The sequence below is a fragment of the Dipteris shenzhenensis genome, chromosome 32 (genome assembly GCF_047967505.1).
Source record: "Dipteris shenzhenensis isolate YYH24624 ecotype China chromosome 32, Dip_SZ_1.0, whole genome shotgun sequence".
Lineage (NCBI taxonomy): Eukaryota > Viridiplantae > Streptophyta > Polypodiopsida > Gleicheniales > Dipteridaceae > Dipteris > Dipteris shenzhenensis.
The window spans coordinates 27,107,436-27,133,567 of NC_141627.1; the positions used below are offsets into that span (position 1 = coordinate 27,107,436).

The following is a 26,132-nucleotide window of genomic DNA, read 5'->3' on the forward strand; positions in this document are numbered from 1 at the left end:
AAATGTACTGCAATTGGAATATATCACACCAGGGTTCCACAAAAAAGACCATAAAGCATGAAAGACAGTTCAAACACAAAAATATATTCATAAACGTGGCCTCCACAAGAGGATACATAGTGGCAACTGGCCCTTTACTAGCACTTCTGCTACAGATCTTTGACATCCCTATTAGTATTGCAAAGGAAAGTTAAGAGTGGCACCTTTTACCACAAGAAAATGTGCAAAGAAAAGCAAAATCAATAGTCTATCACCAACAGCTTCAATCTTGAAAAGGATGTAATGACCACACAAAAATCACTCCCAACCAAGGAATACAATATGCATCTTCACCCCTGATGCTAGTCTGCAAAATCTAGACAGAGCATATGTAGATGCTCGTTAGACTGTCCATTTAAAATTCCACTAAGCGGACTTTACAAAGCAAGTGACAAAATCAATCATTTGACTTTGCCCAAACCCATGGTTTACAGGCATTGCAACTACAAGATAATTCTAAACAAGAAACACAGAGGTAAGAATTATAAATAACCTATTCAGACAAAGTATTAACAGTTGCATTGACGGGATGTGAATTCTCAATCTTAGGGATTTGGTTAAAAGATTCTGGCAAAGGTGTTGGAAGCAGTCTGGCAGGCTCATCAAGAGGAGCATCCCTCTTCTTCATCGATCGCTTGATATAAGGGTCCGCATCCACCCCCTCCTGAACTGATCCCATATTTCGGAACTTAGCTACACGTTGCTTCATAACAGTGTCTCCATCAAGATTTAATAGTTCCTGTATTTTCATCAATTTTTACATCTTAAAAAATCAACAGACTCCCAAGTTTGATAAAAATAAATGGATACCTTCCTCACTGCACCCTTTTGTACCTAAATACATTATAATAACTAAATAAGGAATACCACGCAGAAAACCACTCAGGATCAAATGAGCATGTGCCACTTGCCTGCATGTACTTCATAATAGCTGCCTTTACGTAACTTGAAGTTTCCAAAGGATCTGAATGAGCTCCACCAAGAGGTTCCTGATAGCATGTTCCATAAGATTAAATGTCTAGATATGCTGATTTAAAGACAATGCAGTAATTGATCAGACATTTGATGTTGAGTTTTATCACAACTAGTTTGGACCTTTCAATATACAAAGTTTCTAAATGGCACACTACAGACCATCTCTCAGAGAGCTAAACACCAGCTCAAAAGATTTAGCTTTCTAAGACTCAAAACATAATGAAATGTACTCTTTCTGATCACTTTATCAAATGTACACTTTCCAATCACATTATCAAATGTACTTTTTCTAGCCATTGGTCAGGTAGCAGCATCTATCAGTGTCATGTTGAAATGAGATTATACAGCAACGAACAAAGACTTTTACAAGCACCAGAAAATGGCTTCAGAAAAGCTAGAAGTTTTAAATACATCAAAGTATACCTTCATAAGACTAGAATATATCCAATCTTACAAATTGTAATAGAACAAGCTAATAAGGGAGTTTGTAAACAACTTTAGACAAAACTATGAGTAAATGAGAAAAAATAAACAAAAATAAAAATAAAAATAACTTAGCAAGCAAAGCTACGCTTATGTTCTCATCAGTACCCAAGCATAAGCTGCGATCTTTGATTTTAATACAGCAAAGTATTTTGTGTGTAAGGTAAGGATTTGTACTACGGGTCAATGACATCAACGGAGTGCTCATGAAGCTCAAGAAAAAGGCTTTAGAGGGATTCCCCTCAGAACGGCAGCTTAACAAGATTGTGTCGATCCACAAGGGAGGGGACAGCAACGTGGCAAAAACAACAGAAGAATCATCGTGAGTAGTCAGTCTAATGGTCCAAGTGTACGGCATCATTGAGCAAAAAAACAGCAAATGGACAGCAAATGGGCAGAGGCACAAGAAATTAGAGCACCATCCCATGCACAGTTCCATCCTAAGAACTCGACAATGGATCGTTTAGTGGCAATGGAGGGAGCCAAGAATAAGAAGAGGCTGTCTACAGCTGTTTTGAGGTTGAGAGCACCATCGGGGTGAAGCAGGGATGCCCTCTTTCACTGACCCTATTCGGGCTCTACATTGATGAGATCACATCCTTCAAGGAGGGGAGGGATCACTGCTGGCTGACTTGATGATACAGATATTGCTATACGAGGATGACATAGTGCTTATATCATCTTTAGCAGAGGGGCTGCAGAAGCATCTCGAGGTATTAGGGGTGTTTTGCAGGGGGAGAGACATGGCAGTCAACCTTGGGAAGACCAAGGTCATGACTCATGATCTTCAACACCTCCCGTGTTGTACTACACCAACATAGCTTCACTTACTGAGGTGAGCCAGTAAGATAGTGCAGTCCTACACATACTTGGAGGCAGTTTTCACAGGGCCAATTTACAGTATGATCCATGAGGCCAGCGCACGAGTCACACATGGACAGGGAGCTTTGGCCCAACGAGAGAGGCAATGCTTTCAGGTGCACTTTTAAGACCCACCGGCAGGGCTAGCTTTTCGACAGAATGGTGAGACCGACTCCCATGTACGCAGCAGCTTTCTAGGGGAGCGACCTTCCAGCAACAAAGTGGAAGAGATTTGAGCGGCTGCAGGTGATCACAGGTTCCAAGATGATTCGGCATAAGCCCTCAGTCCCACATCAGATTGTAGCAACCCGTAGACTCATCCAAGCCACACCCAAGCTAGAGGTCTAAACCACCTAGAGAGCCAGCCAACCTCAGGCTCCAGACTTGTGTCCCATACCGCAAGCCCTTCACCTAGCTGCTGCCCTCTGGCTAACAGGTCCTGGTCTCTGAGGAAGGCATCCTCAGGACACCATCAACTGAGCCATTGGCCTATACTTATAGGCTAGGCATCCTTTTTTATGTGGCTTTAGCCATCTATAGCCAGCAACTCCTACTTTAGGGCTACCTAGGCTATATTTGGCTCTGCCCTAGCTTGGGGATCACTCCACCCAAGTTTAGCCACAGCTGAAGCTAGCCCAGCTCTTCTAGACCTCTTCTACTAGCTAAGGTCTATCCTTAGGTTAAATTTAACCCCGGATTAGACCCCACGCTGACTCCAGATCTAATCCTAGATCCTTGCCAACTAGGCCTAGCGTTTAGTGAACCTTGTACCTACATTACGTCTAGTCGTGGACGTAGCATTCTCCTTCCCTTAAAATAAAACAAATTCTGGCTGCAACTAATTTACAGCCCTCAATTTTCAATCCGAAAGTTGTCAGTGACCCACTCGCTCACCAGCAAGTATAGGATCATCCGTTACCCAAGCTACCTCAGGGTAACAAACCGTAACACATTGGATAGGTTTGGCCACACCTTCTCATCAGTGGCTAAATGCCAAATACACCATGACATCTAGCGATCAGGAGTTTCCATCCAAAACTCCTCGGGTGATCATCACCACCAAAATATGAACCTTATGCCAACTATAGTCTTTGATGGCCCACTGGCAGTGGTTCTGAATTCCCCACCACTAAGGAGTTCTAATGCACCCAAAAGCATCTACTGCATCCCATGCTACGGCAGACCACCCATCCGGATGTTAATATCTGAGTCATTTAGAGTGCAGACCTTGGTAGGATCCAAGTTCAAGTTAAGTTCTATCAAATCCCCTAAGAGATTCCAGAAAATCATCTCCCAGATTTTCTTTTCTCTCCCTCACTTCTGAAAAGGGATCCCTGACGTGTCTTTCATAACCTTGGCCATGAGGGAGAGGTGTGGGTGGAATTCAGCCAAGTATCCAACAAGGCTGTCTGGTGTCGTTCCGACATCCCAAAAGTCTGTTCACAAGGATAACTCTGTCCCGAATTTCTCGAAATTACCAGGAGGATTCCTCCCTCCAAGGAATGTTTACGTATCAGGTAATTATGGCTTCTGATGAATTCCGGGGTTCAGCTCTCCCCGCGTTCCCATCCTCTACTTCATCCAAGCACGGGAGCCTTGATTTCTATGTGTTCATAGGAACATAGAGTCTGATTGTTATCTTGTGTTCCCATCTCGCGCTCAACCCAAGCACAAGATTAACTTATTGAGTATCTTTACCGGCTTGCCACTATCCAAGTGAATCGTCAATTTTGGATATCGAGCAATAAAAGGTTCTCATCCAGGATCCAAAGAAAGTCAAGTCATCAACTATATAGTATCCCTTCAGAACAGTAGGTTAACCAACCTTTTACTGTTCAAGAAATCTTGCCAAATCCGTGGCTTAGTTAGTCAAATCCATGACTATATGGATGGGTCCATGGACCAAAGAAAGATTTATGTCTGGGATACCAGTCGATAAGATAAGAGCATTAACTTGGAAGTTGGAACACAATATACAAAAGCAATGGAGATAGCCTATACGTTTCAGAGGAGCAAGGAGGCAGGGCGCAGTGGTTAGTTGAGCGAAAAAACAGAGAAGAGCAAGGGGCAGGACGCACAGAGTCGTTCGTGATGGTGGGAGGATAGACGACTGCAGCCTTGGTGCCATCGCTAATAGATAAACCCCTGCTTCCCTCAAAAGCAATTTGAAATCATGCCTTAAAAAGCATACGATTTCTGATTTAGCTGCCTATAAAAAGCAGTCAGACCCTCTTTAGACTCCAGGTCTAAATTTAGGTGAGCTAAATATAGCGCTTTAACCTTTAAGAAGCGCTTCAAATAAATTTAGGCGGCTGAAAAGCAAACGCCTGAAAGCTAATAAGCCTAATCTAATAGGCCTAAATAAAGCGGATAGTCGCTTATTCTAATTTGACAGGTATGTGCCTATTAATGGGTAATCCTGATTCGCAAGCCATGAAGGCTTGCCATGATTTGAAAGTTTGGCTCAGTCCCAATTAGGACTTTAGTTACATAGGGAATAGGCTGAATTATCCGAGAGGGCTGCAAATCTAGAATAGCAGTCTCTACTTCAGACCTCCTCCCCATTCGAAGTTCGAATCTAAGAGATATCAAACCGCCAAGAGCCTAATGTAGGGATTGATTCCCACTGATGTAGGGGCTGATTGCCACTATGTAGGGAAGGTATTACCTTCTCCCCCTTTCTATAAGAGAGAGTCCTCTCTCTCACAATAATAATTGAGATCTACCATCTTTCTTTCATTGTGCTCTCACACCTCTTGCAAGATGCATCTATTCTATCCTACGGGATCCTACAAGTGGTATCAGAGCTTTAGGTTCTAGATCTAGCCTAGCCTAGCATTAGATGCTTTCTCTAGCCTAAGCCCTAGTTAGGTGCCACATCATCTTCTTCCTCACCTCCATCTTCCACCTTCCCTTCCAAAATCGACTTTGGAAGTGAGAGTTCTCTTCAAGCTCGCATTCTCAGCTTCTCATCTTTCAGGAGATCTTCCCAAGGTCAGGGCGAATCTGCAGAACAAGCCATACGCGCTATCTCGCCATTTTCGGGGTGGCATTGTCTCAAGAAGCTGCGTCGACCTTCTTCCCGTTCTCACTGTGGAGAGCAACATTGTCAAATTCGTTCCAGAGGGAGCTGGGCGACATCACGACCTTGCTGCTCATCAAGTCTGAGCTCATTTGGAGCAAGATTCGGGTCGATTTCGTCAAAAAAACAGTCCACGGTTCTTCTACAATGCTGGCCAACGTGCTTATCTTTTGTGCGATTCCTCTCTGAGGGTGAAGCTCTACATGATTTCCTTCCTCTCCACTGCAAAACCCCTCTGAGTTTCGGCCTCTACATGACGAATTGGAGCAGATTTTCGAGCTGCCTCTTTGGCCATGAAAGCTTGACTATGCAAGTCTAAGTTTGACTTTGGGCAGTCAAAGTTTGACTGGTAGTTTGACCAAGATTTATTTTCAGTTTGCTATGCTCATTTTCTAGCATCTTCTTGGTCATCTTTTGCTTAGACATCTTGCATAAATGTTGTTCTGACTAATTGCCTCATGCTTTGACATTCACTTAAGTCACATAGAGAAATCCAAGTCAAAGTATTCAAGTTGTTACTCTTTGAAGGATTATTTTTATTGCTCATATTTCACTTGTAAGGCACTAGACACTGTCCTCGGGTAAGACCTTGCCATGGAAGCTAAGACCTTTTTTGAGAAGTTGGTTGGAACTAGTTTCCATACTTGGCAAACAAAAGCCAAGCTTATGCTTATGAAAAAGAAGATATGGAATGTTGTGAATGGAAAGAAGTCTACAAAAGAAAAAGCTAAAGACAAGAAGGACTACTTCAACAACAAAGCAATTATGCCTGAAGGAAGAACTCCATCAGCAAATAAAGAAAATGAAGACTATGCTTTTTAGGCACTTTGTCTTTTTTGTTTATCATCACTTGGTCAAATTTTGAGGTTCTCTGCCTGGAGTAGTACTCCAAAAAGAATATGTTATGTAAATCACCTCTGGTCACCATATGATGTAGTATGATGTAGGCCATGTGATATGTGTTTTGACTATCCCATTTCTATGAACCTCACACCCTTGGGAACCCTTGCTAGCATGAGATCCTAGCCATAGATAAATCCTTGACCACCATGAGATGGCATGAGAAACTATGAGACTAGATGTATCCTTGACACTGCAAGAGGCAACCCCTTGAGGGGGGGTTTGTTGGGGTAAGTATGATCAAGGGCTTGCTCTATGGTGCATGTGTGCATCTAGGGGAGTCACATGTGTGTTTGTGTGTGTTGTAAAGGCACATCGAGTGCTATGATGTGTCTAGTGTGTGACCTAAGTGATGATGTAAGACAAAGGCAATCCCACTGATGTAGGGATTGATTCCCACTAATGTAGGAGCTGATTGCCACTATGTAGGGAAGGTATTACCTTCTCCCCCTTTCTATAAGAGAGAGTTCTCTCTCACACAATAATAATTGAGATCTACCATCTTTCTTTGATTGTGCTCTCACACCTCTTGCAAGATGCATCTACTCTATCCTACGGGATCCTACAGCTTTAGCCATCATAGCGAGCAACTCCTACTTTAGGACTACCTAGGCTATATTTAGCTCTGCCCTAGCTTGGGGATCATTCCACCCAAGTTTAGCCACACCTTAGCTTGGGGATCACTCCACCCAAGTTTAGTTTAGCCATACCTGTCTCTGCCCTAGCTTGGGGAACACTCCACCCATGTTTAGCCACACCTGAAGCTAGGCCAGCTCTTCTAGACCTCTTCTGCTAGCTTAGGTCTATCCCTAGGTTAATCCTCACGCCGGATTAGAGCACACGCTGACTTCAGATCTAGGATTAGATCCTTGCCAACTAGGCCTAGGGCTTAGTGAACCCTATACCTGCGTTAAGTCTGGTCGTGGACGTAACACAAATAGTATAGGCAGAGTTCACCATGACACCTCTCTAGGTTGATGCCATCTTCTACACAGCAACTTTCCTCCACAAAGTATGGGCCTTACCTCACAGGAGACTACCGAGGCGGGCACTAGAGTCTTCCATACGACTAGCGAAGAGCGAGGCTGATATATGGTCACGTGTATCTACATAGTTTGCTAGTGACCGTAGCCAAATGGACCAACTACCCCCCTTCCAGTACAGCATGAACACACCACCCAAGTTGATCCGTCGAGATGAGATTAACCGTATCATATGGTTAGACCTCCTCCAGCTCTACACATCTCTGACTTTGTGGGAGGGAGACCAGGAGTTCCCCACCAAGATCCAGTTCTATCGCGATCATTTTCTGAATGTATCGGAGGATTGACTCATCATCTGACACCAATACCTTAAGGATAGAGGAGTCTCACATGCACTGCGGATTGCCACTGAACAGATGTGGGTCTCATCACATCAACTGAGGATAGAGGCAAGGAGCTACAGGCATACCTAGAGAGCAGTGGATCTGCAAGCTATGCACACTAGAGACAATTGAGAAAGTTGAGCACTTCTTATGTGTTTGCCCAACCTATTATGAGATACGGGGACGCTATCACTACCTCTTTCAAGAGGGGCAAGGCTTTGATTCACTCTCTCGACTGATCCACTTCCATGGTCAAGTTTGTATTGGGCTCTATTTGATTGAGATGCAACGACACAAAGAGACGCTACTACGATAGAACAGACAACAGCAAGCATTGAAAGCACCACAGGATGTTGAGACAGAGTGATCACAGCAACATGTCACGGACTTCTATGCATTCGAGTCGGCTCCAGGCCACATAGGGCTGGAGAAGGAGGAGTTAGCAGACATGTGGGCAGCATGAATCAGTGGAAAGAGATAGCACAGTACTATCGAGCAAGAGATGCAGAGTCCACGCACGACACGAAGAGCGGCCAGAGCACACGATCGAGGTCTGACCCATCTCCGCCCTCCTTCGAGGAGACCGCCTAAGATGAAGTGTCACTCTTGATATAGCTCTTCGGATACAAAAGTCGAGGAGACCACGCCCTCCACCACAGCAGGAGACAGCCTGACATGTGCAGATCTAGGATATCTTTGCAACCCATTGGAGAGCCACCATGGTGCCGGGCTTCGGCTACTGAGTCCCAGCTGTCTCAGCTTTTCAGCTCCAATTTTTGCTTGTATGACATTCTTTCCATTTGCTGTACTTTGGCCCACAGGCCCGTGGGGCCTCCCATGGACATTTGATACATCTCTCTCTCTCTCTCTCTCTCTCTCTCTCTCTCTCTCTCTCTCTCTCTAACCATACATACATGCATACGTGTGTGTGTGTGTGTGCGCGCGCACATGTGTGTGCGCGCGCGCGCGTGTGTGTGCGCACGCGCGCGTGTGTGCGTGTGTGTGTGTGTGCGTGTGTGTGTGTGTATACACACCTCTTCCCCTCTAGATTAGCCTCTTTATACGTTCATTTTAATGCATCCTAACCAAAGAAAGAGAAGACTTGCGAAGCAAAGCAATGCTTGATTAACAATTAAAGATCATGGGAGTCGATCTGCATGTGTTTGGTATGCAGCTTGCAGTTGATCTACCATGTAAAGATTGAATTTTGAAAAAGAAGACATGGTTGAGACAATTGACATAGCTTTGGAAACTTGAAAACAACAATCGGTACAGAGTACAACTCTAGGGAGTTTGGAAACTTGAAAACAACGGTCAGTACAGAGTACAACTCTAGGTGGGGAAATAGCCATTTAGTACGTGCAACATTCAACAGCAATCTGTATAATACAAATTCTTCTCAACAAATATATATCAGTATGCATTACCTTATCAGCACAACCAAACAGAAGAGATAAGAAACAAACCTGGATGACTTCATCTACAACTCCTAGCTTATGCAGCTCACTTGCCGTTATTTTCAATGCCTCGGTAGCCTGCATGTGTAGAAGAATCCGAGTCAGTCCACCAAAAGATGTCAGGTTCACCTATGCCCAAACATACATCGTTGTATGAAGGTCCATGTGTAAATTCCATTCCATTAAACAAAAAAGATCTATTCTTAGACAAAACATCACATTTGAGAACCTGAAATTCATGTTTTCTCTGGAAAGAGAAGACACTAACCTTTGGAGCTGCTTCAGCAGTCTTCCACAAAATAGCCGCACATGCTTCTGGACTGTACCAGCAAGAGCAGCAGGACCACACGAGTAAATATTTTCCTTTTATGTGCGCACACGTGCATGCATGTGTTTGTGTGTGTGTGTGTGCACACGCACGCACACACAATGACAATTGATAAAGACGACTGATGCCCTCATATTTCTTTAAAACATCTAATAGCAATATCAAATTTTAAGGACAAGCTATGAGTGGTTATGAAATCAGTATCAATACCTAGAGTAATTTCTCCAGGACGCAGATTTAATACATTTGCATCAACTCAGAAAGTATTCTCAATTTTTCATGGGCAATGTTGCCAGTCAAAATACTAATCCCCCCTGAAGAAAAAATTCAGTATTGTGCAATGAATAATGTCTACTGATGTGTCAGGAGTCTAAACAGGCAGCCAACCAATTTGAATTATGATCCAGCCAGAACACAGAAAGAATGCTAGCTACAGATCTCTCTCAGGCATCTCCTGTTAGTAAGACTAGCAACAACAAACTACTACTGAAATCTGCCAAGAGTCTCCTGTGAATAAGCGAGCCAACCATTTTTAATTATGATCCAACCAGGACAGAGAAAGGGTGCTAACAAGTTGATGGCAAATCCAAAACAATCAAGGAATACTTCCTCACAAATTTCTTGCAGAAAACAGATGTCTATTATTTCATTAAAGATTAGCCGATGCTACCAAATCAGAACAAACTCAACCCTAGACTTCTCCACAAAGGCCAGGGGAAGCAGTATAAAAGCTAGCAAAGAACTTATACCTAGGTGAATCTAGGAACATTCCCAAACTCATCCTCTAAAAACACAACATAGTGCAGTTTCAATCTCATGATAGTCACTCATAAGATTGAAAATCATAAGCTAGCAAAGAACTCTCCAATTTGCTAAGGAGGGCCAATGCTCCCTTTGCAGGCAGAAAGGAGACTCATGGATTAATTGTCCTCAAGCAAAGAATAATGCAAGGGAGTTAATTTGACTGAATTCAAAGGTAGTACTATCTCTTCAGTTCATACATTAGTTCTATAGACCAAAGTATTTGCAAAGAGGATTGTACCTTTAATATGCACCCTAATGACCTTATACAAATATATGGGTCAGTGTTAGGAAGACTGCACATACTTTTTGACTCAGGAAGTACTCGTAACTTCATCAATGCCAAACTTATGCAAAAGTTGAGAGTACAGACGCAGTCAAGTGACCATGTATATTGAGTTGATATGTTGACTGGAGATCAAATATGGAATTGGAGAGCAGCCTCAGTACCGATTACAATACAAAATTACACCAATAATCTAGATTTCATGTTGATGAATCTACTCAAATAGAGGCTTTTGGACTTCTAAATGCCCCAGCTAGATTTCAGCATATCTCTTCCAAGATTATTTGGAAAAATTTGTAGTGGTATTCTTAAACAATATCGTTGTTGTAATGAAGGGGGGGAAAGGGGTCAATTTAGAGAACCTTTAGAGGCCTCTTAGGTGGGAAATGTGGAGGGACTATATAAGTCCCCATCCACCCCTTATTGTACACCTTTTGATGTATCATGTGACATCTAGTCCTATCTACTCCCTTCTCCTTCCTCCTACATTCTGCCTACAAATTCTGCCTACAATCTCTCCCAATCTCTCTCTATCTCTCTTCCCCTCATCCTCCTCTCTCTCTCTTCCTCTCCCTCTTCCCCTTTCCTCACTTCACTCCTTCTCCCTCTTCCTCTCTGCTGGGCACACCTTTTGATGTGACATCTAGTACTATCTACTCCCTTCTCCTTCCTCCTACATTCTGCCTACAATCTCTCCCAATCTCTCTCTTCCCCTCATCCTCCTCTCTCTCTCTTCCTCTCCTTCTTCCCCTTTCCTCACTTCTCGCTCCTCCCTCTTCCTCTCTACTGGGCGGACCAAGTCTCTCCTATTTGATTCTTTGGTCCGCCCAGCAGGCATGTACGGTAGCCCGTGGTGGGGAGCCGACCTTTCAGTCACAGAGTGGGCTCGAGTCGAGCGCCTACAGATACTGATGTTTGCTCGGATGATCCGCAGCAAACCATCGGTACCACACCAGATCATTCTAGCAGAGTTCGGCGCCTCACCCCTCCAGCTCGATGTGGCTTTCCAGGCTATCACTTATCTACACAGAGTCAGGGATTTCAGCTCCTCCTCCGACGGTCGCCTCCGCCTACCTTGGCTAGCCCTATCCTCCTCTATGGCCTTATCCGTTGATGGGGACCAGCGATGCTGGTATAGTCGTCTTTCCAGTTGGTTCACCCGACTGGGCCTTGACTTAGACCGGTTGCCTCCTTTTCAGTACAGCCTCGACGCTCCACCATCTCCCCTCTCCCCCACTGACCAGGAGGTCAACCGGCTCATTCGAGCGGATCTGCTCCAGCTCCACACCTGGCGGACATGGTTTCTTCACCCCGAGCTTCCTGTGAAGCTCGACTTCTACCGCCGACACTGCCTCCAGATCTCACAGGAGGGCTTCATCACACCTCCGGGTTACACACAGCTTCATCTACCACATGCACTCCGGATCTCCCTCGGTCAGTTTAGGGTTTCGTCACACCGATTACGGATCGAGAGCGGACGCGCAGAGGGTATCCCACGAGAGGGCCGCCTTTGCCCACTTTGCGACTTGCAGGAGATCGAGTCAGAGGAGCACTTTGCTTTCAGATGTCCTATCTATTATGCCATTCGAGGCCGATACCACTGCCTCTTCCGCGACGGATTCGGCCCCCTCCCACACATGCTGCAGTTCCCGGATCAGCAATGCCTAGCCGCTTTCTTACATGAGATGACTCGCCACCGAGATACCTCTCTCCGAGCACGGCGACACGCGCAGCACACACAGCGTGAGGACAGTCACAGGATACCTCTCCTCAGTCTAGCCGACGACGCGGACGTGAGTGAGAGCCAGAGCCACGACGGCTGCACCGGCAGACACACTCACACATCCGGGTCCATGACATCTCGTCTCTGCTCTCTGCCCGCCCCACCGGGGTTACCGTTGCCCTCATCCACAGGGCCACCCGCCGCCCCCGACAATCGAGCTCAACTAGGCCGCGTGACGTCAGAGGCCAATCATCTATCGCAGGGTTTTTTCTGGCCTCCCATTTGACGGCCCCTCTATGATTGGTCTCTGACGATCATCACCTGCACATATATATTGTATCTCCCCCCTCTGCCCCATTTTTGGTGCCCCCCCCCTTCTTTTTTGTATCATCTGGAGGTAGACACATATTTTTTTGTATCAGGACTAGACACACAGTCCTTCATAACCTCTTTTTTTGTAGAAACGGTTGGCTGGCCCGTTTTGAGACCGCCACCGTTATGCTCATTGTATCAGTTATCTTTAGTCTCATAGACCTTCACGGTCTCCCGAAGACTTTAATAAACTTTCTTTCTTTCTTTCTTTCTTTCTGCCAATTCTATCCCCTTCTCCAATCTGCCCTGCATGCTTCATTGCATTGGTATCAGAGCTCCAACCCTGGCCTTTGCTTTCCCCACTTTCACCTTTCATCTGACCCATCATCCGGACCACGCCTATCTTGAGAAAGCATCTTGCCACAACGTGCTGCCATCCAAGCCCACACAATGTCACTTAGAGAAGCAACGAGCTATGCACAAAGTCCCAGCAAAAACAAGCAGCAAGCAACAGAGGACTCAAGCGACTGCAGCCATAATGGCCAACACAATGACCAACTTGGTGACAGATAGAGGAGCTAAAGCTACAAGTGATGGGTAACTATGCCAGAAATCGTTTCAATCCGTAAAAGGCCATGAAGTCTCAAACGCCTACATTCGGATGCTCATAAGCTAAATGAGACCTGCCTCTTTCGCTATTTAGTTACGAAAGGCAAGGGTGCCAAGCGACGACTTGCCAACAACACAACTATCTCGACGGATTGACTTGCCTACCCAGAGTGCATTAGAAAAAACCCACATGAGGCCTTCACTCGTGACTCTTGTGATTCCCATCATTCCCAGCTACTCGTCAGAGTCATCAGCCCCTACTTGCAACTGACCTCTCCCGCAACACCATGACTTGTGACTCCTGCGATGCCATGATGCCCGTGACTCCGTGAGCCACCCGCCATGCTTGTTTCGTCGACGCCACGCCTATGCGCCGCCGTCTACACCAAATACGCAACGCCCGTGTACCCTCATCCATCGCCGTCCGTTGTGCCGCCACCCCCATCCGTCCATCCGTCGCTATTATCATCACTTGGTCAATTTTTGAGGTTCTCTACCTGGAATAGTACTCCAAAAAGAATGTGATGTGTTTGGTGTTTGGTGTTTTGTCTTTTGTAAATCACCTCTGGTCACCATATGATGTAGGCCATGTGATATGTGTTTGCCTCCATGGTACCTCTTGAAGACATGAGAAACTAGGTCCACACAAAGGCCTAAGATTAATTCTTGTACTTGCAAGGGAGATAACCATTTGGGGGGTCTATCCCATTTTGTAAACCCTGACCCTTGGGCACCTCTGCTAACATGAGATCCTAGCCATAGATTTATCCTTGACCACCATGAGATGGCTTGTGAAACTATGGAACTAGATGTATCCTTGACATAGCAAGAGGCAAACCTTTGGGGATCATCGCCTTCCTGCATGCAAACCTTAGACTTAGGTCTTGATTAATTCCTAGGTTAGTTTTACCTTGGGTTTGTTAGAAATGGGGAGGGAATGAATCACTCAATCCTCCACCCAAGATCTCTCCAACTCTTACACACTCAACTCAGATAGATGATCACAGATGCAACAAACACACACTCAGAAATAACAGCAAGTATAGATGGAGAGAGAGAGAGTATATTCATCCACCGGATGGTGGGCAGAATATGGCTCCAAGGGAGCAATACAAATCACAACAGGGTGCTGGAGAAAACTAATGAACTCTCTCACAAAACTGTCCCAGATCTGAGTGCTGAACACTGCCTTGGAGAAGGGCTTTCTGTAATGCACTGGATGCTGGGATGAATGCAAAAGTGGGCCTTTTATAGGCTATGCCCAACAAGCCCCTTCAAACTGACCAAGGTTGGCCCTGGTCGGTGGCCCTGGTTGGGCCGACTTGGCCAGCCACAAGCCCCTATATCAGGGTGCCCTGGGTGGCCAGTCTGTGCTGCTGCTGATGCCTCCATGTGAGGCCTAGAGCCCCCTCATACCTGCTGTTGCACGCTGCAACCAACCCTCTGATGCCTGCCTAGGTCTCTCCCCGGCCCCACTACCTCTCATTGCCCCTTGTCCCCTCAAATCGGGGGCTCACAGGTGGGCACAGTGAGATTCTAACACCCCCCCTCAATGTCACAACTGTGGGCCAATCCCCATACGTCTGATGAGGTGCTCCATCTGTTCTCGAGGAAGTGCCTTCGTGAAGAGGTCGGACAAGTTGTCAGCGGTCGGGCAGTACATGAGCTCGATCACGTCGTCGATGATGAGCTCTCGAACAAAGTGGTAATGAGCTTCAATGTGCTTGGTCCGCGCATGGAACACTGGATTCTTGGCAATGGCTATGCAACTCGGATTGTCGCACGTCAGCACTGTTGCGTCGTCTTGACTCACGTCCATGTCCTCCAGAATCCACCTGAACCACAATGTCTCACAAGCTGCTGTACATGCGGCTCTGTACTCTGCCAACTGGATATGAGGGATCACAGCATCTGCTGTCGTGCCGATTAGCATTGCTAAGGCTTGAGCATCCCTCTCCTCCCATAAACTGAGTTCATCCGCATCTACTTCAAATAGAACATCACCTCTTTTGTCCACAATGTCCTCCGGCTTCACCTCGGTCCCAATCACTATCTTCCACAGCTTCCATGCCACCAGATGGCTTCGGATCTTGACTTTCCAGATTGGATAGTTCGTCCCATCGAGCTTTCCAGCTTCACCAAAATTGGGAATGAATGAAGAAGGAATTTTGGAGGAGGAGGAAGGAGGAGCAGTGGGTGTAGAGGCTTCTGAACGCTGATCCATCTCGGTGAATATCAAACTGAAAAACTGAAGCAAAAAAGATGTACTGACCTCCCATTGCTAGCCTGAGCTGAAAACGGAATCGCCTTTCTGCCAAGGGACTCCTTCCTTCAGAGAGTGCTTTGATGAAGAAGAGTTGAGAGCCTAGTGCTCTGATACCATGTTAGAAATGAGGAGGGAATGAATCACTCAATCCTCCACCCAAGATCTCTCCAACTCTTACACACTCAACTCAGATAGATGATCACAGATGCAACAAACACACACTCAAAAATAACAGCAAGTATAGACGGAGAGAGAGAGTATATTCATCCACCGGATGGTGGGCAGAAAATGGCTCCAAGGGAGCAATACAAATCACAGCAGGGTGCTGGAGACAACTGATGAACTCTCTCTCACAAAACTGTCCCAGATCTGAGTGCTGAACACTGCCTTGGAGAAGGGTTTTCTGTAATGCACTGGATGCTGGGCTGAATGCAGAAGTGGGCCTTTTATAGGCTCTGCCCAGGCCCCTTCAAATGACCGACCAGCAGGGTCGGTTACCCTGTCTGGTGGCCGACCATAGGGGCCCTATAAACCGACCAGGGTTGGCCCTGGTTGGGCCGACTTGGCCAGCCACAGGCCCCTATATAAGGGTGCCCTGGGCGGCCAGTCTGTGCTGCTGCTGGTGCCTCCATGTGAGGCCTAGAGCCCCCTCATACCTGCTGTTGCAGGCTGCGACCAGCCCTCTGATGCCTGCCTAGGTCTCTCTCCCGGCCCCACTACCTCTCACTGCCCCTTGTCCCCTCAAATCGGGGGCTCACAGGTGGGCACAGTGAGATTCTAACAAGGTTAGTAGGTTGGGTTAGGTTTGGCTAGCTTAGGTTAGGTTAGCTCATGTTAGTTTCAGAGGGTTAGTTAGTAGGTTGGGTCAAGTTAGTTGGTTGAGGTAACCATGGTTAGGCTGAGTCATAGGTTGGATTGAGTCACACTAGCCAGAGGTGACTTAATAGACCCAACTGTCTTAGCTGTCCTAGGTTAGGAGTCCTAAGTGTCTTAGGTGACTTAGGACCCCACCCCCATAGTTACCATGGAATGGGAATGTTCCAAAAAAATTCAGGTGTCGGAACGGGAACGTTCCGAGAAGGGGGAACGCGGAAACGGGAATCAAAATGCCACATCATAAACAACAAGTCATCATATGACATAAAACTATGCTGGAAAAGGAAAGAAACTAACATTTACAGCTTTAAACTTTCTATATAAGCTCTAAAATACCCATTTAAAACTTTCAAAGAGCAAAAAAAAGGGGGGGGGGGGGGGGAACGTTCCAGGGCTGTTCTGATTCCTGGAACAGCGTTCCAAACGTTCCAGATGTCGGAATGCCATTCCCTAGTAACTATGCCCCTCCTTCCAATATATATCCAAACTCTTTTTAGGGGCCTTTCACAACCCCGTTTGGAGCCATTTCGACTCCATTTTGAAGCCTCTTCATCAATTGTCCTCTCGAGCTTCACCATCGGCCTTTTAGTGGTTCTACACACTCTATCAGATACTCATTACAGCAGGGTTTTGATGTCTACTTCTCTCAGTCCGCTTCATTCCCTTGCTTGCACTCGAGCTTCTCTCTCCCGTGGTAGTCACCATGGCACCCAAGTGTGCCCCTCAGGATACATTGCATGATAGTGATGAGGCTGCTCAGCATGAGCAATTGCCTTCCACAGTGGGTGCATCCACTGGTGATATAGAGATCCCTACAACTCAACCTATACCTAGATGAATCTAGGAACATTCAACTCATGCCTCTCGAGAAGCGCAGGCAGCGCAAAGACAGTTTTTGGATGCCCTTGCTTCTATGCTCCATGGTGCTTTCCACCAAATGGGACACGAGTTCGCCAGTAGCTTGCCACGGCCATGGCTATGCAAGATACGGCTCTTGCCTAGATGAGACAACAGCTCGAGCATCGGCCAGGCTATGCAGGACATGGGCAAGCAGCCCGCACCCCAGCAAGGAGACTACTCAGACAATCAGGATGTTTTTCCTACTCCACGCAGGGGTTTTATAACAAATGCCCGCCGTGCCTATGAGCATGAGTCTTCTAGACCGTTGCATGTACCCCAGCATGGGGATTATTTGGACTTGGATGATGCATTCTTTGTTCCGCATAGCACCTTCTTATAAGATGTCAGGCATCTTTTGGCTTACAACTTTCTGTGTCTATGCAGGCCGAGCCGTCTCTTTTGCATTGCCCCGTGGGTATGCATCCAATTAGTGCTCCTTTCACAGCACCAGCAAGTATGCCTAGAGCTGGTTTTGGTTTAAATCGCAGCCCACACCCCTGAGAGAGAGGTTAGTCCTCTTCTCAGCCCTTTGGCATGCCATCGTTTCAAAGAGATGGATTTGGCATCAGTGCTTTGATTGTATACCATATACCTAGATGAATCCAAGAACATTCCCAAACTCATCCTCTAAAAACACAACATAGTGCAGTTTCAATCTCACGAGAGTCACTCATAAGATTGAAAACCATAAACTCCATCACGCATAGCAAGGACTAGCTACTACGACATCCCCACTGACGTCATCAGCGCCCAACAGTGGGTGTAGACCATAGTATAAAACTATGCTCTCACACATACAAATCCACACACCCACACATACTTGCGCATCCATTTATACAAAGTCTTCGTACTGAGTTTTTGTCGGCACTCCGGAGGTGAAGGGCAAACGCAGCCATGACAAAGACTAGCACTAAAGGAGAAGGCTAATCAAAAATTAGTCCAAATCTCTTCATTCAAGCTACAACTGCTTGTGAAGTCTAAACGATTTCATTTTAGTCTCTCCCAAACGAGCATCTAAATCTAAATCTAGCTGATAAGGCAACGCACCATTTAAGATGGAAAGAATTATCGCAATACCAGCAGGCCGCAACTTGGACGAAAATTCACAAGGTGAAATTTGCATGTCCGCTAGGAACATTCCCAAACTCATCCTCTAAAAACACAACATAGTGCAGTTTCAATCTCACAAGAGTCACTCATAAGATTGAAAACCATAAACTCCATCACGCATAGCAAGGACTAGCTACTATGACATCCCCACTGACGTCATCAGCGCCCAACAGTGGGTGTAGACCATAGTATAAAAGTATGCTCTCACACATACAAATCCACACACCCACACATACTTGAGCATCCATTTATACAAAGTCTTTGTACTGAGTTTCTGTCGACACTCCGGAGGTGAAGGGCAAACTCAGCCATGATGAAGGCTAGCACTAAAGGAGAAGGCTAATCAAAAAGTAGTCCAAATCTCTTCATTCAAGCTACAACTGCTTGTGAAGTCTAAATGAATGATTTCATTTTAGTCTCTCAAACGAGCATCTAAATCTAAATCTAAATCTAGCTGATAGGGCAACGCACCATTTAAGATAGAAAGAATTATCGCAATACCAACAGGCCGTAACTTTGATCGTATGCCATGCATATTATGTTCAATAGCACCACCGGGATTAAAAGGTAAATTAACCCCCTTCGTGGCTCCAGTATCTGAAGCTTCTTCCACGTCATGTGCACCCTCTGAATCATCATGAGTGGCAGCCAAGGTCTCGGAAGCATCCATTAAATCCTCATCATCCGATATCTCAATAATCATGCTGAGTTTTGCAGTACCATTGTTACGCATTTTGCAAACTTCCTGATGCTCAAGAGTCCACTTCTTACCACACTTAAAGCAAAAGTTTGCTCGCTTTCAGTTGTCCATAATAGCCCTGGTATGTTGTTTATATTCTGATTGCTCCTGGCTTAGCATCAGATGACCTGTATGGCTTAGCATATGGTATCTTGCTGCCTAAAACGGTGGGAAACCTCGGAAATGGTGTTCTTGCTGATATCCTATCATGCCAATCAGTCACCTTAGGCTTCTTTTCAGCCTCATTTGCAGTCCCTTATACGCTGCTCACTGCCATTTTATACTTGCTAGCATATTTGGGCTCAAACACTTCTGCAAGTTGATAATCAAAACCATGTACCTATGCAAATCCTTTTGCCATGAGCCGAGCCTTGTACTTATCCAACGTGCCGTAGTCTAAGGGTTATGTGCCTTCACATCTGCAGCCAAGGAAGGACTGAATCCCTGATGAAACGCCGCAACTTCCCCTTTCCCAGATACGTCCTGTACAAACAAGGAAAGTCTCCAAAAGCGCTGCAAATACTCTTGGACTGTACCAGTCTGCGATGATGCATAGAATACTCTTAGACTATGCCAGTTTGCAACAATGCATAGAATTCAGCCAAGCACTGATCCAAGATACGAAGGTAGTAATCATCATCTCTTTAAAACCCCTCCATGTGGTTGGCCTTTGAGGTGAATCCCTCATATACCACCACTAAGTATGTGCATACCCGCAAAGATTGTGCAGTCCTCATCTTGCTTTGGTTAGAAGCGGAAATAAACTTCCAGCTTCATAAGCCACTCCTCCAGCTCATTAGGTGTGCAAATGTCTCCTTTGAGCTTATGCACTGTGAGTTTGTCCTTCACATCCTTGGTTGCATAATTCCTGTGTGCGTAACCTGTGTGTGTAACCTCTAGAAGTGTGGGCATCATCACGCTTGAGTTTCACATAATAGGAGAAAGACATCTCAAGTTTGATGGCCTTAGGTAGGACCTTATATGAATGCAAGGAATCTGACATCTCATCAAAAGTGGCCTGCTGCTCACCACTGACCCCCTGCTGCATACTAGCTGCTGCCATCTGATGCACTGGCTGCATCTAGCTGTATGTGCTCACTAGCAGAGCGATAGGTGCATGAGCCCCTGGCTAGGTCTCTCTGCAATATTGCAACCACGTCTTTTTAGATGCATGCTAATTTTCTTTGATGATATCCTCATTTACAGCAAGGATAGGCAGAAGCACGTTGAGCATGTGAAGCAAGTGCTGGAAATTTTAAGGATGCATCAGCTTTATGCAAAAGCCAGCAAATGCGCTTTTATGGTAGAGGAATTGAGTTGTATGGGTGCAAGGTCGGATCTTCAATTGCTGACATGGCTGTGAAAATCAGCAAACACAGAATGACTTGGAGAGGATGGATGCCCTTCTGCAGTTGGCTAAAAGAATATGCAAGATGCCCAAGCCAAATAGAAGAAATTTGCGGACAAACGCAGGAGATATTTGTCTTTCAAAGAGGGAGATCATGTGCATTTGCATCCCCATAAGAATCGTTATGCCTTGTTGAAAGGTAATACCAACACAAAGCTTGCTCATAGGTATTACAGACCTTACACAATCATCCGCAAGGTTGGAGAGGTAGCATATCACTTGGAGCCATGATGCTTTCCACGTGTCCTTGCTTTGGAAGAATAATCTCTGAACTGAGTGTTTTACTCCTCAAGCATTTAGTGTAGCATAAAAAACTCCAAAAAATACACTAGAAATGCTTGCAGATTACATGTAAACTTTGGAGGCTTGGTACCTCACTCCAAGCATCACCAAGATGGGGGCTTTTGCTGCGCAATCATAGATACATATGCAAGGAAGGTTCAAAACAAACCATAGCCAAAATGGTGCACTATAACTCCAAGGGCAGCAGCATCTCCTTTGCTTGAGGAAACTGTCTTCACAAAACAAGTCGACTGGTTTTTTGTCTAGTTCTCCTTCATTGCCAGACCAAGTCGCCCCAAAATTCTTCAGAGGGTAGCTCTAGGTGTAGAGTAAGCTTGGCTCAGAGGAATTGCAAGATTATTGACTGAGGTGAGCAGCATTGCAGAAGTGGCGCGGAATACACAGAGGCAGTGTGACTTCATGGCAACATATTTCAGAGATCCCACCGATCAAGAGGGTCACCCAAAAGTGTGGAAGGTCTGGCTGGAAGGGCTCCTCAAGATATTGCGTGGATGGAGAGAACAAAGCTGTCAAAGCTCAAGGTAGAAGAAGGAGAGATAGGAGGCATTTGAGAAGGAGGAATCTAGTTGGAATCTTCTAGGAATCTCATTCTTGGCACTCAGATTCAAATCAAGCTCTGATACCAAGTGTAAATCCATATGGAAACACTGAGACACAAAATGTCGTAGTTTATTCAAAGAGTGGTTACATATATAGGCAACTGCCTCCATGTAGGTAGATCCCAGATCCACAATCATCTCCCTGATTATCTCAATCAATCACCTCCTATGATCACTCACTCATCACACCAACCTGACACACCTAACTAGAACCTTCTAGCACACCTACACTCACACACTTCTTGCATAGGACTCCAAGCCCATAGGCACACACACACACACATCAATTTTCCCCTTCAAGCCTACATAACCGTGACAATGAAGCAGACCTGATGGGTGAAAAGATAGATGAGGCGCCAAGCAATGATGAGCAAATCTGTGATATTGATGAAGATGCACAGCAAGATAAGGATGTGGATGCACTTACACTCAATCCTTCTAGGCATGCAAACTTTGAGGACAAAGTTTTTGAGGAGGTGAGTATCCAGCATTGTATGGTCTCCATTAAGGATGAAAATATAGAAGACCACACAGATGATAGCAAGGGATGCCAAAGTAAACTTACCCACAGTGACAAGGAGCAGCTTGTGCAGCATGAAAAAGATATGCAAGGCAGTTTTAGTCCTGAAGCTGTGTCACAACACATTCAGGAGCATGACAGTGGGGAATATGGCCACAACTTCAACATAACTGATGCCCTTCACTGCTGCTCACTAGGTGAGTATAGTTGGGAGTTTTTGCTTGCTACACTTAGCACCCATTAGGAGAACAATGGCATCTCATAGGATTGCTGTAAATGCGAGGGCAGAACTTTGCAAGGGTGTCCTCGTGCTTGGTACAACATGTGATAAATGCTGCCATGTATTGGCACTCGCAAAAGCAAATCCGTGTGCACATGATGAGGCCAAACAGACCCATGAGGGTGATGTCAGGACTATTACTTATTGTTCATCGAAGTTGCCTACCAGTAACTTACAGATACCACTAGCCTATGAGCTAGAAATTCTTTGTCCAGCAAGTTGCCGACATAAGCCAGCAAGACAAGCCCCAAGATACAGCTGTCATGATTGCTGTCCTAATGCAGTGTGATGTTGATGTTTTTGGGCCACACATTTTGGCGTATTTGTCATCAGGGCATTATGCTTCTTTATGCTGCATGCATTTATTACAGCTTACCAACAAGGAAGGTCCATGGGTGTTGATATCACAGGGAGATCACCCATATGTTTGCCAGTTCCTTCATTGCCACATGCAAAATGTAATCATAGAAGGGAATCATGATGTTGAAATGAATGGCTGCTCAATAGACATGCTTTCGAGCCTGGACGAAAATGAAGCCAATGGACTTCCAGATTTGAGCATTGTGGCAATGGATCTGAAAATTTTGATGCAATTCTTTTCATGGGGTAATGCATTACAGAGCCTTATGTGCATGCCACTATTTCAGTCCATTCACAACAAGGATATATGGAACCTCATTTATCAGCTGATTGGAAACCCTACAATGATATCAATCTTGGAAATCGTCCCCTGTATGGAGAGCTTAAGCAGAGGCAGCTTTGCAAAAGATCTAGCTGAGCTTGAAGGAGCCAGATGGAGCAGAATGATTGCACGAGAATGTATGGCTAGGCCTTGTCTTTCCAAGTTTAATGTTCATGCTACATGCAACCTGCTGATGCTGTGTGGGAAAAGGGGCAGAAACATCCAGCCAGCCAATGGTAATTTGGTTACAGATTTGGTTGCAGCATATCTTGAATATCAATGTATGCAAGCTCATGCCTCTCCTTCAACAAAGAAGGCGTACTCTTCAGAAGGCTTGACTGGATCTTGGTTAGTTGTACTTGAGGACTATAGCAGAGACGACTTGCTCAATGATGCTCAGATGCAGTCGATCAGGCATGCATACGCAAGACTATGGGTCAGCACATGCACTTTGGGTTGCACATGGCTGATAGCCTTTGTTCCCCGGGCATGTTTGTGTTGTCTTCTTACTACCCCAGCAACATGGACAGCTAACCCTTTTCAGCCCGAAGCAAATTGTTTGTCAAACAGGACCTAGCATTTTGTTGCTTCATCCAATGCCCCCTCCTTGGTCTACCGAAATAGGTTCAAACAATGTGTTTGATTATTGTGTTGTCTGGGGGTTGGACTTTGGTGTCTCCAGTGACAAGGAAAGTTAATGGGACCATGCCTACATGACTCCTAACAGGCCTAATTCGTCTCTGTCAGATTATTTGTCTGTTCGCAGGCTAGATGCACCTGGAAGCCGTCTGAAAGACATGTATGCTACTAGCATCCAAATATTGGAGCCCTGTGTTGTCAGAATTCTAGATCCATGGCATGTTGGGGTTTTCAAGAAGCTTATGGAGCTGTTTGAGTCCAAATACAGCAGCTATAATGAAGATGATTTTCAATTCTTGACATTTGGGAAGGACAGCATAACCAGAGATGCAATGCAAAGACAGCTCATTGAAGCGCTCATGGAAGCTACCATTGAGGGTATATGGCAAAGCAATCAATGCTTTACATGTGGAGAAAGTGGACAGCAAAGCCCAATGTGGTGTGCAAACAAAAAAACATGGGGACATTCAGGACTTATGTGATTATGGAGTTTCATGATGATGATCGTGGCAGGAGGGATTACCACCCACATGACCCTAGAGGTGCCAAAACACCCACAGAACAGGAATATATTACATTTCCTTTTGACCCTGGTCGTAGGCATGACGGCGTATGTCCTCTTTACAGCAGGGGGCCCATCACCTGCAATTTTCAGGACAAATTTGTTTTTTAAAGGAGGGATGGTTGTAATGAAGGCCAAAAGTGGGTCAAGTTAGTGGGGGTTAGGATAATTAGTATTTGGGGTGTTTACAAGATAGAGGGGTCTAAAGGGCTAAGGAGGTACTATATAAGTACCATCCTCTCATGTACAAGGACACCTTTTTAATCTGACATCTAATCCTATCTACTACCTCCTCCTTCCTCCTACGTGTTGCCTACTAGGGTCCCCAGATAGTCTAATAAGACACGTGTCGCAATGTATGGGAGTCACTTTGCATGGATACTTAGATAGTGTGATTTGAGTAATGCTCCTTGTAAAAGATGCCTTCGGTCTGGCTCTCCTTTGATTTCGGCATCATCTCCTCATCGTGAATCTCTCCAGTGGAGATCTCCAATATCTTCATATATGGCTCACTGTCATTCGGCTGAATATAGCTTCTATCCAAGATGTTGTCTAAAGCAATACATGCAGTTGGTTCTATACGTGTCAAAGTTCTTAGTTTCTTCTTTTGTTGTTTATCTTCATTTGGTGTTCATTTCCAATAAGAGCTCCCTCTTGTGCATCTTCTTATGCTCTCCTACAACCTGCAGGTATGCACCTAGCTGTGCTCTGGACTGCTGGGAGTACTGCTTCAATAAGAACTGGTTCAGTGTTATGAATTGCCCCACAATGGGGCTATTTATAAGGCTGTATGTGACCAGGACTGGCTGACTGGCCAGTCTGTAGATTGCACAGACCAGGGTCAGCCAACCCAGTCTGTGGGCAGCCAGCGAGCAGCCAGGTCAGCCAACCTGCTGCTCGAGCTCCTTGGCCTATATAAGGTCCTTCATGCAGGCTTTCTGCTGGCTGTTTGCCGAGCCCATCTGCCCTCTTCTGGCCCTTATAATAGACATCATCCCTGCCGTACGTCCAAGAGGTACCTGCTGAATCTGCTGACCATTACCTGCTGCCTGCCGACTGCTACCTTCTGTACCACTGTCAACCTGCCTCTGCGTAGTGCCGTGCAGCTCTGATCTGCTGCTGTACCTTCTGTACAGCCCTTCTGATGCAGCACAAGTCTAATCCATGTCCAGGTGCTGCACACTGATGCAGCCCATGTAACCTTTGCCTGGGTTCCTGGCTGGGCTCTTTCCAGCCCCACAGCCAGCCTACGTATGTACTGTGTGGTGGCCCTATGGTCTGCTGCCCATGTGGCAGCCTATGCATGCTGAGCTCTCCTCGTCGTCTGGTCCTTCCAACACCATGCAATTGCGCCTGTCTGGAGAAGCCTCTTGATCACCTCTGTTGATCCGCAACTTGAACTTATCGAAGTCTTTTTCGCTAATCTCTTTTACAGCCATCAAAAGCTTTCACAATGAGAGAGATTCCCCTATATCTATATGGAAGGCTTTCACCCTCCATTCAATTGAGAGCACCAGTACAAATACTGATCCCAAAGCAATCTCCTGAAATCTCCAGAAAAACACAATGAAAACGCATACCCTGGATATTCAGTCTAGTGCTGCTTGCCCCAGGTACCTCCCAAAAGCACCATTTTCATCCCTGGCTTTGTGTAAACCTGTGCACATGCTCCCTTCGATGATTTCAACCTCCATCCTTGAGTGAGCCACTTCATCTCAGTCAGTCGTACTGGACTGGTTCAGATCTCATGGCTGAGCAGCACTTTCCATCCTCCACTATAAAGTCTAGCTTTCCACTCCTCCATGTCTCTGAACACTCTCACTCCTGAGTTTGCAAACTCTATCTCAGTGGGACATGGTGTTGTCCATAAGAACAGCTCTTCTCTTACCACATTGGCATCAGACGGGTCCTTCCTCTTCACTTGGTCCGCCTTCTTCTTCTTGCAATCCTTAGCAAAGTGTCCAGGCATGTCACAGTAGAAGCACTTCTTTTGATTCCCTCTCTTCTTCTTGCTCTCACTGTCAAG

General features: G+C 45.7%; 1 protein-coding gene across 1 annotated transcript in view; it reads right to left on the reverse strand.

Annotated features, from left to right (window-relative positions):
* Window positions 1-230: 230 nt before the first annotated feature.
* The window catches only part of LOC147880532 (uncharacterized), a 29,495-nt gene continuing 3,593 nt past the window's right edge, over window positions 231-26,132 (reverse strand). The window contains exons 7-10 of the mRNA XM_087371177.1: window positions 9,432-9,483; window positions 9,173-9,241; window positions 951-1,028; window positions 231-778 (exon numbers count right to left, since the gene is read on the reverse strand). Coding sequence (XP_087227303.1) covers window positions 533-778; window positions 951-1,028; window positions 9,173-9,241; window positions 9,432-9,483 — 445 coding nt within the window. The 3' untranslated portion in view covers window positions 231-532. The remainder of the gene's footprint in view (window positions 779-950; window positions 1,029-9,172; window positions 9,242-9,431; window positions 9,484-26,132) is intronic.